The following is an 18,106-nucleotide window of genomic DNA, read 5'->3' on the forward strand; positions in this document are numbered from 1 at the left end:
TCAAAGCAGAGTTCAGTTACTTCCGTTAACGCAGATCAATAACCTTACTAAAAAAGCGGAATAACAAAATGGGGGAGCTTTGATTGCCATGGACAACACAAATGTAATAACATTAAACAAAAAGAAACTGTATTCCGTGCATGAAATAAGCTAAGGTATTGATTACCATTTTTAGTCTATGATTAAACGAAATATCATTTACTCTGGCCCATTACAAAGCGTTTGCAGCAATTCCAAACACGACAAATTGCAGCGAAAGATGTTTGTAGGGCGAAATGAAATTTAAAACTTCATAAATATCCCGCGCGTTTTTACCGAGGTTTGAACCTGGAACTGTACGTGCGCTCGGTGTGGCAACTCTACACGCTCAACCAAAACGACACCAACGAAACTAGCGGCATTTCACTATTTGAAGTAAGCAAGTTGTTGGCAGACCGAAAAGCTCACTTGTTAAAAAAGCTCCCACAGTGCTAGTTGATATAAATATAAATGCGGGAGTTTTTAAAATGTAAAAAATAGATTCAAATTAATTGTGATATAGGAATTTTAATGTTTCTTTTTATATATGTAAAAAAAATTATATAATTATTTAATATAATGAACAAAATATTTTAGACATAGGGGAATTCGATTTATCTAATCTATGTTTCTTGTACAACAGTAAATTGTAATCGCAATCTCTGCCAAATTTCAACGAAAAGATCATCTTAAGCACTTCGCTAACAATCCTGGAACGCACGACGGACACTGGCAGATATGTGGCCCGGCTCCGAGCGAGGCAGCTCGCGAGCCTTGGAGTTGCCCACCAGCCAACAGAACGCGGGCGGTAGTAGTCAGCAGGAGACGCTGGCGGACATTGAGCACATATCGACTATAGCCGGTTCATTGGCCTCCATCGGCACATTGTCGCACACACAGATGCGCTACGTGAGTATCCCTCCTCTGATTGGCATCAGACAATCTAATTAGACCAACTAATTTCCTTCCTTCTGCAGTGCACAAATGATGCCGGCTATGATACGGAACACACATCGCTCAACTCTGATTTTGATGAGGCGGAGCTACGTAGAGAGCTGCTAAGAGATGTGAGTTTGCTGCCCTATGAGTCTACACTCATAGAAATATGGTGCTAGAATTATTTCATAGAAAATATGATGGGATCAATATTAAATATATCTATTAAGACTCTAGTCTGCTTGGTGCTAGAATTATTTAATAGAAAATATGATGGGATCACTATTAAGTATATCTAATAAGACTATAGTCTGCTTGGCTATCCTCCATATTTTCTAAACAGTAATTCACGTTTTCTCTAAGTGTACTTCGTATTTAGAGTTGCAATTTCTTATTGCTTTATTCTAATTTGAATTCCGCTTTATTTTTTTCCCAACAGAAATGGAAACTTTTATTTGATATGGTAAGGAAAAGTTGTTATGAAGCTTTAATATATATGTTATATATGTGTCTCTATAACCTTTCAGTTCGATCCGGAGGGCTTTGGCGAAATATCCGTTAGCGAGTTTTTGGTCGCCTTGAGATCGCCGGAGTTTGTGTCCCAAGTGCCTATGAATAAGCGAGAACTGTTGCTGGAGCGTGCGAAGAAGGCACATCTGCCCATCGGGCCTGGCTATGTGACGTTCCAGGACTTTGTCAACGTGGTAAGTGCATTTAAATCGAATAGCCACGTGTCCCATGTTGCACTGCTGCACGCGGCTCTGTCTCTCGTGCGGCACGAAGCAAACAACAGGATTTGAGTGCAAACACAGGTGCATGTCCCATTTGCTGGCTGCTCCGAAGTGTAGGCTCGTGTCCAAACAGCAGTTGAAGCTACAGCTAGCATTTTTGCTATACCCTAGGTCTGACCTGCAAAGGGGCTTATTGGTTATGGAAACTATTTAAAATAATGAAATGTTTGTAGTCGATGCTTAGTCAGCTCGGATAGCATACATAAATATAAGACTCTTTATCCTAGGGGTGAATAAACTACCCTATACTTGTATGTTCCCAGTGCTGCTCTGTTGTATTTAGAGACTTTTGCTCAGCTGATGTAAACGTCTTCTATGAAATGTTGGATATCGACTCTGATTCTCATAACTCAAGCTCATAGCTCGTAGCTTCTTTGGGGTATAGCTAACCTATATGCATTGCTTGCAGACAGTTTAAAGAGAGATTTCCATCTAGAACTCTTGATAGAGAGTTCCTAGGGTCTACTCTAGAACTCGAAGATATCTTCTTTCATACTCTATTCGTTGCCTCTCAACAAGCTAAAGATCTTGTTGCCCCGCCCACTTCGCTCCACGGCACTCTGTGCACATTCCAGATATCATCGATGCCAACATCTCCTATGTCCTATGCCAGAGTATTATGCAGTCGTTGCTCTGCTAACAGCGCTGGTTCTTCTTCTCCTTCTTCTCTTTGCACTGTGGCAAATGCGAAAAGTCCATTCGCACTCGCCAAATAAATGCAGCGTCGTCCTCTGGCCAGGACACGTTGTTAGGATTTGTGTTTACCTGTGGACAACAGCACAACTCAGTTGCCAGTTGCCAGTTGCCAGTTGCCAGTTGCTAGTTGCCAGTTGTTGGGATTACGAACGTGCCCATGTCGAGCCCTAATTCGAATTTCTTGTCTTCTAAAGGCTCTTCTTTTTTGCCGATTTATCCTGCTAAGGGATTCGCTCTGAGTAGTTTACAATATTTCTTTCCACTGTTTGCTGTGCCAATTGACAATTCTGTTGCAATTTGATTGATTCTACGCTTGATTGGCACACACACACACACACATGCATAATGGATGTCAAGTGTATTTTGGCCTGCGTCTTGCTTTTCAATTGTTTGCCAAAAGAGTCCTCAAAGTCATGAATTAGCTGGGCCCATCACAAAGCCTCTGTTTACCCTTGTGTTGTCCATGCGTGTGTGTGTGCTCGTGTGTGTGTAACGGTAATTGTCAATGGCACAGCTCATTCATCTGTCGTTTGGTCAAACCCAACATCAGAGCCACACAACAAGCCATTGATGGCATCTGAATTGGGAATTAGCTCCTGTTAATAGACCGCATTAGACCAACGACTATTTGTATACCCTTTAAAAGTGGGTGAGTGGGCATTTATGTTTGTCTCTCATCCGTGACTCCTGTAAGCTGGATCATCATTATTGATTCAAGAAACTCCTCCCCAATAGCTCTATTAATAGCTAGACCTCAGCAGCTCTGTCGCTTCTCAGTTCTGTCTTTGGCATTGCGCAGATCCTGTCGCTCATCAATGGCAATCTCTTATCAGAGCTAAACGATCTTTAGCTGCCTCATAGGCAACATTTTACACAACATTTTTGTACTTAATTATAAATTTCAATGATTGGCCAGAAGGGTGTGGTAGAGAGGTGGCCGTCGGACATGAGGCGTCAGGCATCGGACGTCAGGCGTTGGACCATATGGACGCTAGGAGCAAGTCCTTGTTTGGGCCGCTGCTTGAATTAAAGCAGGAATGCCGCTACTAACCAGGCAGCCAGGCAGCCGGCCAAGCAGCTAGCCAGGAGCTGTGCCATGTGCCATGCATAATGCAAACGACGCCGATGGGCGATGGGCGATGGCCGATGGCCGATGGCCGATCGTCGATGCCGACATCGATACAATGGAGAGATTGCGATTGCCTGATGATTGCTGAATTTTTAACGAAAGCTCGCACGTGACAAATCCTTTTATGGAAGCGCAGAAGCAACAGCCGGGCATGGAGACGGCGCCGGGTGCAGCCAACCGCAGCCAAGACGAGGAGCGGCAAACGTGTTGAACGTTATGACAACTGCAAGCACGAGGCTGTCGGATGTCGGCTTTCAGCTCGAAGCTGGAAGCTCGAAGCTCTCAGCTGCCGATCGTCAGTTGTGCATCTGGTCACACACGTACACGCACACACAAACACACACACAGCGGGCGACCCCAGAACCAGTAAGAACTGCAGCTGAATCCAAGAATTTAAGCGTGCACAGCTGTTGATCCATATCGAAGCAGTGATGCTCTTTACCCAGTAGAAAACTTCCGACTCTTCCAGAACTGAGCATAGTTTTAAGTTCACGATGAGTCAGTTTTTAATGAGTCATCTCGTGAACTAGCTTATTGAACCTTTGATTATTCCGTGCTGGTTCGAATTGTAGTTCTGTAGGAATCTTTCTCTCACTATATGTAAAGTCTCCTTGTCTGTCTTAATGGCTCGCTCTCTCTCTCTTTCTCTCCCTCTCTCTTTCTCTCTCTCTCTTTATACCTCCAGTGCTGGTATGGTTTTTGAACTAAATCTTCGAAGAACCTTGCCTGAAGCTTAATCATTGCTGCATTCTTCTGGCTACTTCATTAAGATGGATTCTATTGATGCTGGTTAAGTTAATGGTTCACTCTAAGACCTGTCAGACCTTATAAAAGCTATTTGAGTGTGATTTGAGTCTTGTTTTAAATGGAAATTTAGTGTTACCCTCTCGAGTGTTTTGAGGTTTATAGTAAAGGTGTTTTTCAGCCGACCAGCTGTGGTGGCAGCAGAACTCCTTGAGCTGCGTTCATGCAGCTCATCAGGCATTTGTGGCATGATCGTACGTATATAATGATTTGCACACTTGCCATTTAGCTGGCTACCGAAAGGTACATGGCTTTTAATTGCAGGCTGATCGGGGAGCAGCAAAAAACCAGCAACATCAGAAGAGAAGCTGTAGCTGTAGCTGTAGCTGAAGGAACGCTGCGTAGAATTCTTGCATTAATCAGAAAGTCAACGGAGCTGCCAAGCATTCGATCATAAACGAAAGCAATTGGCGACGAGCTGCGATCTGCGAGTGGCGAGTGGCGAGCCGCAAGTCGAGAGTCGCCTCCATTATCATAATCAGCGGACGCAGTGCGACGGCGCAGCTGGCAGACGCCAAATGCTGGAAGCTGCACACAGCCTGAACCTGTGCCAAGCACGCACCAAGAAATTCCAGCGGCTTGTCTTGAATGGGGAATGTCTGGAGACGTCGGAGGCGATGCCATGGCCAGCTGGCGGATCGGGTTTATTGAATAAACATTTGTGCAGGCGCTCCAATGTCCAGTCCCCATGTTGCCCCAATACCCACTTCGGTGGCGTCTGCTCTGCTGATCTGACAGGGTTGATAAAAAAACAGCGAAGGAATCAGATCAGCTGTGTACGTTCCTTCGCTCAGACATATATATTTATATATACATATATATATATATAGATTTATATATATGTATGTAGGTAGGTGCAAAATGCCTTGCGCCTTGGACTCTGGGGATGCGAGTCATCCAGCGCACAGATCGTCTCATGGATGCGGTATTAAATCAATGCCAATCCATAAATGGACCAGACGACGCGTCCCGGTGCTTGATGTTGCAGTTGGAATCTCTTTAGCGATTCCATTATTCCACAATTATATCGCAATCGCATGAAAAAAGCGGACAGTTTAGAACGTTCGAACCGCCTTTGTGCACTTTTCCAGGTAAAACAGAACTGCAGCATGAAGGTGTGAACGTGCCTCAAGCTAGTTGTAGACGAGTTCGATCATAATTCTAGAAGTTACTCAGAGCCAGGATCAGGATAATGAATGACATGATATATATTGACAGACCTTAGAGGTCTTAGTTCTCAGCTGCTTTTCATTAGAATGTTTCTTCTTCTGGCTGGCTTAAAGCCAATCGATTGTGGGCTATCCTTACGCTAAAGACCCAACGTTCGATTATATATCTATCCAGCTATCTAGCTATCTATATGCAATCATTGCAGCATACACAAAAATTGCCAAGCTTTTCTTTTTGCTGCTCGTTTTGACTTGTGGCCCATGCCAAGGACGTGACAATGCCAAGAGAGGGCGTGTGGGGGCGTGGGCGGTGGCTGCTAAGGATAGCTAGCAGAGCTACTGTTGCTGTTGACGATGTTTGGTCAATGGTCAATTTGGCAGCAGTTTATTTTGATTGTTGTGCATCCGGGGCAAGGATAACGATGTGAACACGAATTGGCACAGCCCCAACTGAAACTGCAACTGTCCCCACACACAGACACACACCCACGCACACACACACACAGTATTGGTTGTGCTGCTTCAATATTTTCGGCCATAGTCACGAAATGTGCTGATAACGATTCCTAAAATCCATTTTTTGGCCTGGTTCTTGTGGAACAGCAGCACATTGATGTCCTGCGGCCGAGCACGCGCACTCTACAAATAATCGCTTATGCATTTTTTGTTTTTTTGTGTGTTGCCTTTACGTGAGCGAAGAGGCGTGGCAGCTGCAGGTGTAAATGCTTTAGCATCTAGCTTAAATCATGTTGCTGGTCACATAGCCAAGAGCAAAACCAATTCATGTGCTCTGTTTAGAAGGTGTGACAGCAATGGGGTATATGGTATATGGGCTTCGATCAGATCCCTCTCCACTAGTCAAGCAGCCGTTTGCCATTTATCCACAATTCATCTAGATTGGATTTTGCGCCTGCTGCTCCGTGTTTGCTGTAGCTCCGTGTGCCCCGCTCATTAGTCACAATTGGTCCAAGTTTCAAAATCAAATTAGCTGCCGCACATTGTGCCTAACTTGTGCTGTAATGGCCACAACTAATTATGTTGAATAAATTTTTGGTGGAATGACCTACGCACCTGACATTTATGATGGCGCATAAAACCAAGCTGGAATTGTTTACCCCAATCTGGCATTTATAGTTGCTTTTTGGCAGTTGCTGCAGAGGTCAATGAAACGACCCCGGCACTCGCGCTTCAAGCTCAGCTGCCTCGCATAATTGTGACACACGGAAGCAAGCACAGAGCGCGCATCATTAACCTGTGTGAAGCATTGTAATAATGAGACATCAAGTGCGCGCCACTTCCTTAGGACACGCGCTGGCCATGTTTACACCTTGTTGCAACAGCAGCAGCAGCTGCTGCTGCCAGCGCGCGCTGATTGTGCACACAAAACATGGGCAGTGGCAGGGGTAGGGGCAGGGCAGGGGCAGTGGCAGTGGCATTAGGATGTGCTGCAGCGCCGTGTGCAGTCGCTCGGAAAACGCTGTAAAGAATATATATTTTTGATTGTTAGTCAGTGGCAATCATATCCGATTACTAGCCATACACACAGCATATATGCACATGTAGGTATTTACTATAAGCCTGCCAGGCAGTCCACGTTGCTAGCCCTCGCTTCGCTCCCACTGCCAACAATGCGTGTGTTTGCTGAAATAGGTTTTACTACACACTGGCAGAGGGCATTCCACATTTGCGATGATTTTTGTAACGAACGGCGAAGGAAGCGTCTGTCTATAAAGGCGTAAAGATATAAAAAAAACTATTTTAGTTATATGTAAGATATTATTAACACTCTATCTGAGTTATGTCTTGCAATATATGTTCTTGATCTCTGTTCTAACAAGATGCAATAAAACAAATTGATAATATATAACTTTGCTGAGTCCCTGCTCTATCTTATCTTAGGTAAATATTAAAAGATTTTACAAGTGATAAGCTCTTTACTATGTTTATCTATACTTAGCTTTACATATTAGCTATTAGTAAAGTGAAAACAATCAATCAATATAAAACAGTTTCCTCTAGCACCTTAACTCTAGATTAACAGTATTTCATTTCTTCTATCATCTTAGCTAAATCTTAGCAAGAGTATTGCTAGTTCATCTTTGAAGATTTCTGCTTTTTCTTGTACATTTCGATTTCCATTTTGCCAATCTTTTTGCGACGAGCTGCCAAACAAAGACGTGGAGTGGCTGACTGACTGACTGGCTGGTTGGCTGTTTGGCTGGCTTGGTCTGGTCGGGGCTGTCGGGCTGCCTTTGTGCCTTGCGTGTCATTCCATTTCCGCCAGCGTCGCAATCGCAAATCAAACAACGGCGACAGCTGCTCCTTGGCAGCGCTTTGCATATATGCCCAGATCCTTTGCGTTTCTATATATATACAAAGGAGGGCAATCTTAATCTATATAGCTTTTGATTTGCGAATATATCGCGCGCTCGCACCGTCCCGCCCCGCCTCGCCCGTGTTCCGTTCCAAGACAAAAGAATGCGGCGTCAAAGGCCAAACGTCGAAGTAGCGCAAATCACAAATGAAGTCTTGACATGCGTGTGCTATATACATACTGCTATGTATATATGTACAGATGTGTAAGCGTTTGTATAGTAGTTGTTATTGCTGTTGTTGTAGTTGCTGCTGCTGCTGCTGCTGCCTTGCACACACACAGGAAACTGCTGAAAGGTGCAAACGAACTTCCGCTCCAAATCAGTTTTCGATTTGTTGTTTAGCCTCAGCTACAGCTGCCCCGCGCTGAAGGTTTCTTAGCCACGCGCTGCATTTGCACATTTGTCGCAGCTGAGCAGATGCAAAAGATGCTTGGCCTACTTAAGAAGCTCATCGGTGATTGACTTGGCTTGGCTTGGCTTGGCTTGCCTTGAGTAGACTTGACTTGGCCAGTGGCTAATCAATCATCATCAGGCATTTGCCCTTTTAATACGGTAGCCAAAACGACTGAAAGGCTGATTACCTAGCAAGTAGCAGACGCCGGGTTGCCTTTTGGCCCTATAATTAAGCAAGCCGTAGAAGCTGCAGTAGCCAGGACTCACAGCGACAGGTCCTGTAAGGCAAATGTGACTTTAATGAGTAAAAATGTGATAATTAGTAGACGCCAAGAGGCCGACAAATACAAAGAGGACAAAAAAAAGAAATGTTCGTAATTATAGCGAAAACCATTTGTCCGGCAAATTGCGCACTGGGCGGGCGACCCGACCGTAACAACAACAACTCAAGTTAGCTAAAGAAGATTTTACAATAATATAAATGATACAACTGCTGGCATTTTCACCTGCGGCAGTCACTCAAGCTGCTGTTCTATATAAACAATGTAAATTGAATTGGTGCGTGCAAAAATATTTTGATTCAATTAAATGGGCCTTCCATTCATGGCCATTACGGCTGCCTTCAAGTTTAGGCCAAGAACAATAAATACCAAAATGTTTGTGCATCAATTAACAGCGAATTAGCTTATGAAACAGGACATAGTTAAAGCTTAGGGTACATCGAGTTTCCAAGTAGCAAAGGATTTAAGATAAGTTAGATTAAATCCGATCAGATCATTGAAGAGCTCTCCTCTCGGCCTTTTATAAATATACATTTTGAGATTATTGGACTCTGATCCGGCCACATGTAGTTAGTTGAAATATTGTTTAACTGCTTGGAATAAAAATGTCAACAGACACTGAATGAGGGCGCACATAAAATGCATAATGGAGTGCACAGCCAGCGAAGATGTCCTTTTTTGCGCATAGCTCAGGGCCTAACAAAAAAAACAAATACACACAGACATAATCATACACACAATCATACATACATATACACACACACGCAGGCAGGCAGGCTGGCAGGCCGGCAGGCGCTGCAACAACGTAATTCAAAGGAATTTTTTCGTAGGTGTTCCACCATCAAGAGAAGCCGCCAACGCCCTACAGTAGACCCTTCTACGGCCCTGTTGACCATGTCCTGAACATTGCTCACTGTGGTCCTTGTTGGGGAGGGGCGGGGCAACATGTGTGTGAGTGTGTTAAATGTTTTGCGTCAATTTGTCGCTTTATGTTTGTGACCTACAAAAAATGTGAATGAGGCATAAATAGAAATATGCAGTATAACTGTTAAATGCCAGTGGTTTAGTGAGGGTATCCAGCGTTTACCTGGTGTGGCAACGCTGTGACGTCATGCAGTGTTCGACCGCTGTGTAATGTCATTATCAGGCTCAGCCGCAATGGGACGACAGGACGAGGGCAGTCAGTGTCCAGAGCTCAAATGTAATTCGCACACCCCGTCGTGCATGTCACAAAACAAATGATAAACATTTTATTTGTTAGAAATTGTTACGGCAGAGGCAATAGGCCCAATTTCTAGTTGCCGCCGCATCTCGTTTGATCTCTCGGTTGTGTTGTGTGTTTTTGGCCAAACCATATTTATCACAATTTCACAATGCATTTGGGTGTTCCATTGTTCCTTTGTCAACAGCTAACAATTTAATACGTAGAAGCGACAAATCGGAAGTAAAATTGTCCTATTTGATTTTTTTTAATTTAAGGAAGTGTTCATAAAGTGTGTAAAGATAATGCGAATGCAACTCTGGGTGGCGGGCGAGTGGGCAACGCTGAGGAATAAAAAATCAAACCAAAGATCGCAAAATTAAGCACAACACGGCGTTGGGAGACATTGTCGCTTAAATATATACATATATGTATATAGCATGTATAAATTTAATGTTTATGTACAGTCGTGTTAATTGTCGCTTAAGTGCAATATTAAGCATTATGTTAGCAAGCTGTGCCTGTTTCTGTGCCTGCCGTTGAGCTGAGAATTGTGTCAGTGTCACCAAACTTAAAGCGCGCCAAGTTAAAATTTCATTGCGTAAGTAGGCTGTCTAAAACACAAGACAAGTAGATAATTATAATACAGTTGCATTAGTTAAATAATTGTATTTTCCCATTTAACACGAGTCTTCAATGAGAGAATTATGCCGTTATAATTGTGATTATACGCACACATAATGCATTCATAAGCTTGTACGTGTGTGTGTGTGGTGTTGCCACCTTGTTGTGTATGAGTAGGAGTAAAAGAGGAAAGGAGTGGACACTTGCAAGTTAATGGGCACCGCAGGCGATTCGTCAATTAAAATGAATTTGATAATTACTAATATTAGACTGTCGCGAAGCTAACTAGCAGCAAACACTTGTTACCTCCCACGGCCCCCACAGCGTTGACCACAACAACCATGCTTGCGGTTGCGAGCGGAAGTAACTATTTTATTTGGCTTCCCTTTTGCCCATTTAGCTGACAAGCTTAATTTGTAGATTGTTTTTGCTTCGCTTGCATACCCTGCAGCCGGTTAATTGGAAAAGTGAGGTAGTATGTGCTTGTAGATGTTTTGGAAAAAAGTAAACATAATGTATATATTATTTATTGCATTTATAATTATTTATATTTAGTTTATTGTTTTTTTATAAGGTATGTGTTAGCCGAGTAGTTATGCATTGCCAGTTTTACATTTCATAATCGTGAATTTTAATTGCGCGTAGGCTTCATTTGGATTTTCTTGTCTCTGTCTTCGTTTTAATTAAACACAATACACATTTTCCGCCTTTTGCAGATTTTCTGTTTCTTGTTTTTTTTTGCTGTTAGTTTTTATGCGCGCCTTAATTGCTCCGCCCCGTTCGCATCTTTTGTGAACATCTTAATTACATAATAAAAATTATTTCGCTTTTGCAATTCCTCTCAGTCCCTAACTCTAGTTTGGACTTGTTTTCATAATTTTATGGCTCGTTTAGTTTTGGGGTTAAAATGAATTGTTTTTCTTGCTGATTTTGGCCAGCAGATATGATCCAATTGGAACGTGAAGAAATCTAGTGCTTTATCGTGGATGCCATTTATCATAGAAGATTGCTCTGATTGAAAACGGACCTTCAAATTGTACTATTTTTTAACTAAACTATAAAATATTTCAGGCAACAACAATTGTTTTCCTGTTCATTTAAAATATATGGTTATATATTGTTCGTTTAAACTGTAAAAACATGTTTCGGCCTGACAAAGCTTACACAGGGCCAATAAGAATATGATCTTGCTTATTAGATTTTAAAGTTAATCTTCAAATTAATTATTCTATATATATGTTTATTGTCTGTTTGCAGATGAGCGGCAAGCGTTCGCGCAGCTTCAAATGTGCGGTTCATCAACGAGATCGTGAGGTTTGCTCTGAGAACGATTTTCAGCTGGTGTTAAGCGAGCCGCCGCTCTTTAGAAAGATGGTCCATGCGGTGGCCATGGAGGTGCTGCCGGAGGAGCGTGATCGTAAATATTATGCGGATCGTTACACATGTTGCCCGCCGCCGTTTTTCATTATATTGATCACAATCGTAGAGGTGGGTTAACCTGATTTCAATTATTTGAATCGCAATTGAAGTGGAGTGAATATTGTAATTGATTTATAGCTGGGCTTCTTTGTGTATCATACCTTGGCCACGGGCGAGGCGGCGCCGACAGGTCCCATACCCAGCGATTCCATGTTCATTTATCGTCCCGATAAGCGACACGAGATCTGGCGTTTTATTCTATATATGGTGCTGCATGCTGGCTGGTTCCATTTGGGCTTCAATGTGGTCGTTCAGCTGCTCTTTGGCTTGCCCCTGGAGATGGTGCATGGATCGACGCGCATCGCCTGCATCTATTTCTCGGGCGTTCTGGCTGGCTCACTGGGCACCAGCATCTTTGATCCTGAGGTGTTTCTCGTTGGCGCCAGTGGCGGCGTTTACGCTCTGCTGGCGGCGCATCTGGCCAATGTGCTGCTTAACTATCATCAGATGCGTTACGGCGTCCTACGTTTGGCTTTTATACTGATTTTCGGTAGGGATAGCGAGGCTTTCTTACTATGATTTCTTTTAACATTTACTCTTGCAGCTTCCTTCGACTTTGGCTTTGCCATTTATGCTCGCTATGCTGGCGAGGACTTGCCGCCTGGTCAGCTGGCCGCCAGCTCGGCGGCTGTCTCCTACGTTGCCCATTTGGCAGGCGCTGTGGCAGGCTTGACCATCGGATTGCTTGTGCTGAAGAACTTTGAACAGAAGCTGCACGAGCAGCTGCTCTGGTGGATTGCATTGGGGACCTATACAGCGCTCGTTGTCTTTGCCGTCGCGTTCAATGTGCTAAACGGCGTAACTTTGTTTAGTATGCGCGTGGAGAAGATAAGGTTCACCCAAACCTACTTTAACGACTTTCAGGTCTAACTGGAAATCGAGTTCAAAATCGATATTTGTTGAAGTTTTTTGTTATTTAGTTTGTTTTCCAACTGGACAGTGAATAAGTTTATAGTTTATAAATTCTGTTTTTTTCGTTTCTATTTTTTTCTGTAAGTTCGTTTACTGCGTGCAATATACGTAAAGACATTCAGACATATATGTATTTGTATAGTATATAATATATATAGACAATCGTCCATACGTTATCTAACGCAATTCGTTCCACTTTTCGATACATACGTTGGAAAGTACAAAAGCTTGAAAAGTATCACTTCGAAAATATAGATAATTAAAATCGATGAGAACAAATGTATATTTACAATAAATTGGAACTGATTAGGTGTATTAAAAACGCTAAAAACTTGATGCTCAAGGAAAATAAATTCTTTTTTATAAACTTAAGCGGAAAAACCCGAAATGGATAATCAAGTTGAATAAAATAATGTAAGGTGTAAGAATAATAATGTATAAGTGCTATATTGAAACCGATGTATTCCAAAATTTTTCCAGAATTGTCCCACTGCAGGCCTTACATATATACAATGAATGACTTTATTCTCAAGACTACCTCAAAAATCGGTAAAAATTATATAAATCGGTTTCAAAATTTATATATATTGAAAACTGCCCTTATGACAAAAAGAAAAACATTACTGCCAGCTTTAGTAAATAAAAACAGCACCAACTAAACTATTTATAAAGTATTTTGTACATTTTGTACATAATTGAAAAGGTAAATAAAATAATCGAAATCAAATTCTTATATTACGTATTTTCATTTGGCCGGGGCTCAAGTTATGCTATATATACTTTGCAGTTTGGTCACATTGTTTTTAATGGTGAAAAAAATGCAGCGGCTTCTCTTAATTGTAAAATCTAATATAAAATTAAATCTAAACCAATCTTCAGCTAAAACATATCCTTTTGCAGTTTGGCAATGGTGTCATAAAAAACGTAGGCAAGGTATGCAACTGTGTAACGGTTTATGCTTAATGGTGAGACTTAAAATAAAAATTGATCAACATCAATTTCAAGCTTAATCAGTGCAAATAAGGGATTTAAGTTATAAAAATTGAGTGTTTTATTGTATATACATATAGCAAAATTTATAAATGTATAAAAACGTTTTATGCGCATTCTCTTTTAACTTAAAAATGGCATGCTGAGTTGCCACCTAGGTTTAAGCTTTACCATTTCGGTGTTGTCACACTTTTAATGACGTCATAAAACAGAGTGAACAGTTTTTCCTTAAAAGTGAAATTTAATACGAAAATTCAATAAAAGCAAGCAAGCAGTGCCAACAGGATGGGTATGGGAGGTAAGTCGTAACAGTTGATATTGTTTGATTTTATCTAGATATAAATAGTTCTGTACATATGTCATTTGCAAGACACGCAAAGTTTGAAAATTTCATAGTGCGATAAAAAGAACTTAACATGTATCCATCCATCCATCCATCCGTCCATCTGTATCAGAAGTTTTGTTCGCCTTTTCTTTGCTTTGCGAGTGAAATGCGAAAAACTGTAGAATTTTCATGACAGTTTCGTGCACGCACCTGCTACAAGGCTACCTGTCAGCTGCCACCTTCTACCTCGCTCCTTCCTTCCCTCCTCCTCTTCGTCCACCCAACAGCTGTCAACAAAGCGTTGCAGCTTGGCTTTTTGCTGAAACTCTTTTTTTTGTTTTGTTTTTTTCCTCGTCTTTTCACTCAGCTGCCCCAACTCCGAACGCGAACCAGTTCCCATGCTCCTTCTGCAGTTAACAAATCCCAGCGGACACGAATTTATGTTTGTTTGAGCATATTTCACCGTTAGTCATTCGTCACACACACACAAAGCAACAACAAAAAAGTAAAAGGGCAACAAATCCAATGGCGAATGGCCAAAATGATATAAGCAAATAAACTGTCCTAGAAATGGGGCGACAAAAAAATGGCTGACGCGCGCTGCTTGGACAAAGGATTCAATTGTCGTTGATTAATGTTGGGCGCGTTAATTTGTTGATGTACGCGCCTTGGTTGCCAACGATTATAAATGAAGTCAAATGGAACTACAAATCCGTTGGGGAAATACTCAAACGAAACAATTCTCTGGCAATGCTTTTATTCAGGCTTAGCTTCCAAGTTCAGCATTAATACATTTAAAGAACCAAATCAAATGAACCGAAAATGCGTGATTGAGAAGCCGGAACTAAAGTTTAGAAGAGTTGCCAACTAAATCAAATAATCATAAACAATAAGAAATAGAGCTGTGAGTTTAATGGTGAGCTAGCAGCTAGATCAAATGAACCAACAATCGGCATTTAATTGGCGATGAGCCAGTAAATAAATCATATCACTATGAAGAGACCAGACGAGTTGGAGTTCGAGGTTGGGGCTGAAGCTAAGCCGAGTTCTGTCCTTCGCTTTGGCTGCGCTGCGCGAACATGTTTATAAAAAGTACAAGTTAATATTTATGTAATTCTGCAGATACGAAGAGGACGAAGAAGCACAACAACGAAGACAGAGATCATTACATTGACATATTCATGCACATGCAGTCCAACCATGTCCAGCTGTCCAGCAGTCCAGCAGGAATGCCATCGCAGAGGCGAACAATGCAGCGGTTAGCAGGGGGCAGCGAGGAGGAACGCACTTGATGGCCATGTAAAGTGCGGACTTGTGCGTCCCACGCGAATCAACCTGCATTTGTGGCCGTGGCTGGGGCCTTTGTTTCTGCGTTGACAGCCACCGCCAGTGGAAAAGTAACTCACAGTTGCGAGCTGGTGCTGGAGCTGGAGGAGCTCTTTATCTGCGACAGTGGAATACAGCGAATTGCAGACAACTGCAGTCCATGTTCGATGCATGCTTATCAAAAGGTCTCGTGTGTAACTGTCAAAAATATATATTATAGTAGAGCTCAACTCGAACCCATTTGCAGTTAACTTCATAGTAAACTGTTGCAGCTCAGGCGTAGCAGGGTTCGGAGCCTGAGCCTGGGCAGGATACCGCCATTTATCTCGCTTGAATATGGAAATTTGTACTGCCTGGTCTAGCTCTTTTTCTATTTGCGAGGTTTCTGGTGTCTGGTGTCCCGCTAAACGCTTCATTAAGTGCTCTGGCACTGTCCTGGCAGCCAGGAGAGTCCTTATGTCCTTATGCTATAATTAATTTCTGCAACCTGAATATGCATGGCGAAAAAAACGGAAGTCCTTAGCCCAAGTGCCGTCCACAGGAAAAGAAAGGCCTGAAAGAGTCTGGCCGCTTGACCTCGCTGCCAAAGGACATGGGACAATGGACTCTCAGCTTTGCAAAATGTATATAGGTACAGGCGACAGCAATGAGTGTATAATGAGGTCTGGCTAGTGTAACCACAAACAAGGATTTCATTTGGATAGGCTCGGAGGTAAAAAGGAGCTGGCCAGGATAAACAAATTAGCGTTGGGTCTTCTGCCCTCAACCCATTGTCAGGACGCGAAATCAAAGTGCTGCGGGCCACATCTAATCTATGAGTCGTCCAACCAACCCCCACCCGAATAATATCTACGGGCACCGTCATATTGAATTTCTACACGGGACTGCGTGGGCTTTTAGCTTAATTGCTATTAGGACCTTTGGCTGCAATCGAGGTCCTTCCGCTGACCCAGCCATATGAGCTCATTGGGGCTTGAAAGCCGCAGTCAAACACTTGCGCCCCCGCTCCAAACTTCAACTGGACTTAATTTTCGTTTTCGTTTGCGCAGGAGGCGCCGCTGGCGACAGCGGCACCACCTGTGCGTGTCGCCTGGCAATTTGGGCTGTGGCGTTCCTGTATGCTGGCGCAGACAACAAAGGATTTGCCGTAAGATAGGGGGCGGGGCGCAAAAAAGCTATCGCAGACATTTTTATAAGCAGAACCTGGGAATGGTACTGCCAAAAGGGTATGATGGACTTAGAAATTGATGAAGGTTATAGTTAGCTCTCTTCGTGTTTGTTCTCGTTTTGGCTGGAGCTGTTTATCTGTTTTTGTTAGCTTAATATTTTCCTCCACTTCATACCTCTTATAAGTAGCAAATGAATCTTCAATTTGTACTCATAGAACGCTCCCCTAGTATACAGGGTATCTTATAGTCGAGTCTCTACTTCTTGCTCTCCCTCACACCTATTATCACATGCTAAAATCCCAAGCGTTAGCGTGTTGAGTTGTCAATGTAACGGGGTATACGCCACCCCAATAGGGTGTGCCGCCTAATTGGCAGGATACGCGACGCCCAACGAGTCAACTGAATGTCAATTCCGGCTCCGTTTTCGACTCCGATTGTCAAGCTTGAATCAAGGTCGCCGTATGCTTGAATTTAGTGTCGATTTATCGAATACATTTTCCTTTATGTATTTTGGAATGAAATGTTTTGAACGATGAACGAGGAAGAAACAGGTGCCCAGACTGTGGAGGTGGCGCGCGTCCCGCCAAAGATCACGTATACCAATTTCAATAATGAGTCCGAGCTGAAGGCCATACAGGGCCTGATCGATAAGGAGCTGTCGGAGCCGTATTCCATCTATACGTATCGCTACTTTGTCTACAACTGGCCCGAGCTGTGCATCTTTGCCCGGCACGATGAACTCTATGTGGGGGTCGTCGTGTGCAAGCTGGAGACGTTAGGCTGCATTCTCCAGGGATATATTGCCATGCTGGCCGTCGATCCCGCATATCGGCTGCTGAAAATTGGCACCTCGCTCGTGGCACAGGCTGTCGAGTCAATGCAGTCAGTGAATGCGGATGAGATCGTGTTAGAGACAGAGTTGACCAACAAGGCGGCGCTGCGTCTGTACGAGAGTCTGGGCTTTATACGGGAGAAGCGTCTGTTGCGCTACTACATGAACGGGGTGGACGCACTGCGTCTCAAGCTGTTCTTGCCCTGGCGTCAAGCGTGAACCACTAAAAATTCTTGTATTTCACTCAATTTTCAGTTTGATTTTATTGTTGCGTATTTTTTGTATCATTTTGCTTTTGGCTGAAAGATAAGTAAGGTTTATTTCTTTCTAGCTCTCATTTGCTCTCTTTCTTTTGCTGCTGTCAATTAGCGCCCCCCGCAGCGACTATTCCGCTAGTCGGCTAGCCCTTGGTCCAGGTATCCTTCCAGCTTAATTGAGTGCAACAGGGATGCCTCACACATAACCTTTGATTACCCTTTGCCCTGACAGCCGCCTCTACTGCTGCTGCTGCCGCTGCCGCTGCTGACTGCTACTCATGATGGGATAATTGCCCATTTCAGGGTCACATCAAATGCCTTTTGGGCTAAGGAGCTGTGTTATGCGTGCTACGAGCACTTATGATAAGGATGCGCCCGCTAAGAGGTGGTCCTTTGGCA

General features: G+C 43.1%; 2 protein-coding genes across 4 annotated transcripts; both read left to right on the forward strand.

The window, feature by feature from the left end:
* Nucleotides 1-175: 175 nt before the first annotated feature.
* Nucleotides 176-13,401, forward strand: LOC111592449 (protein rhomboid). Of its 3 annotated transcripts, XM_023304634.2 has the most exons (8): nt 176-414; nt 662-927; nt 996-1,085; nt 1,394-1,417; nt 1,482-1,658; nt 11,675-11,905; nt 11,975-12,386; nt 12,441-13,401. In XM_023304634.2, the coding sequence occupies exons 2-8, from the start codon at nt 757-759 to the stop codon at nt 12,764-12,766; spliced, it is 1,431 nt and encodes a 476-aa protein (XP_023160402.1). In that variant the 5' UTR covers nt 176-414; nt 662-756; the 3' UTR covers nt 12,767-13,401. The 3 variants fall into 3 exon arrangements, 2 of the variants coding, with proteins under 2 accessions (XP_023160402.1, XP_023160401.1); XR_002750954.1 differs by lacking the exons at nt 176-414; nt 662-927; nt 996-1,085; nt 1,394-1,417; nt 1,482-1,658 and adding an exon at nt 10,322-10,394 and having other exon boundaries at nt 12,441-13,222; nt 13,289-13,394; XM_023304633.2 differs by lacking the exons at nt 176-414; nt 662-927; nt 996-1,085; nt 1,394-1,417; nt 1,482-1,658 and adding an exon at nt 10,322-10,394 and having other exon boundaries at nt 12,441-13,395.
* Nucleotides 13,402-16,990: 3,589 nt separating this feature from the next.
* Nucleotides 16,991-17,686, forward strand: LOC111592450 (N-alpha-acetyltransferase 30A). Its single transcript, XM_023304635.2, has one exon. The coding sequence runs from the start codon at nt 17,151-17,153 to the stop codon at nt 17,667-17,669; it is 519 nt and encodes a 172-aa protein (XP_023160403.1). The 5' UTR covers nt 16,991-17,150; the 3' UTR covers nt 17,670-17,686.
* The last annotated feature ends 420 nt before the right edge of the window (nt 17,687-18,106 follow it).

The sequence above is a fragment of the Drosophila hydei genome, unplaced genomic scaffold (assembly GCF_003285905.1).
Source record: "Drosophila hydei strain 15085-1641.00,03,60 unplaced genomic scaffold, DhydRS2 tig00008140-arrow-arrow-pilon, whole genome shotgun sequence".
Taxonomy (NCBI): Eukaryota; Metazoa; Arthropoda; class Insecta; order Diptera; family Drosophilidae; genus Drosophila; species Drosophila hydei.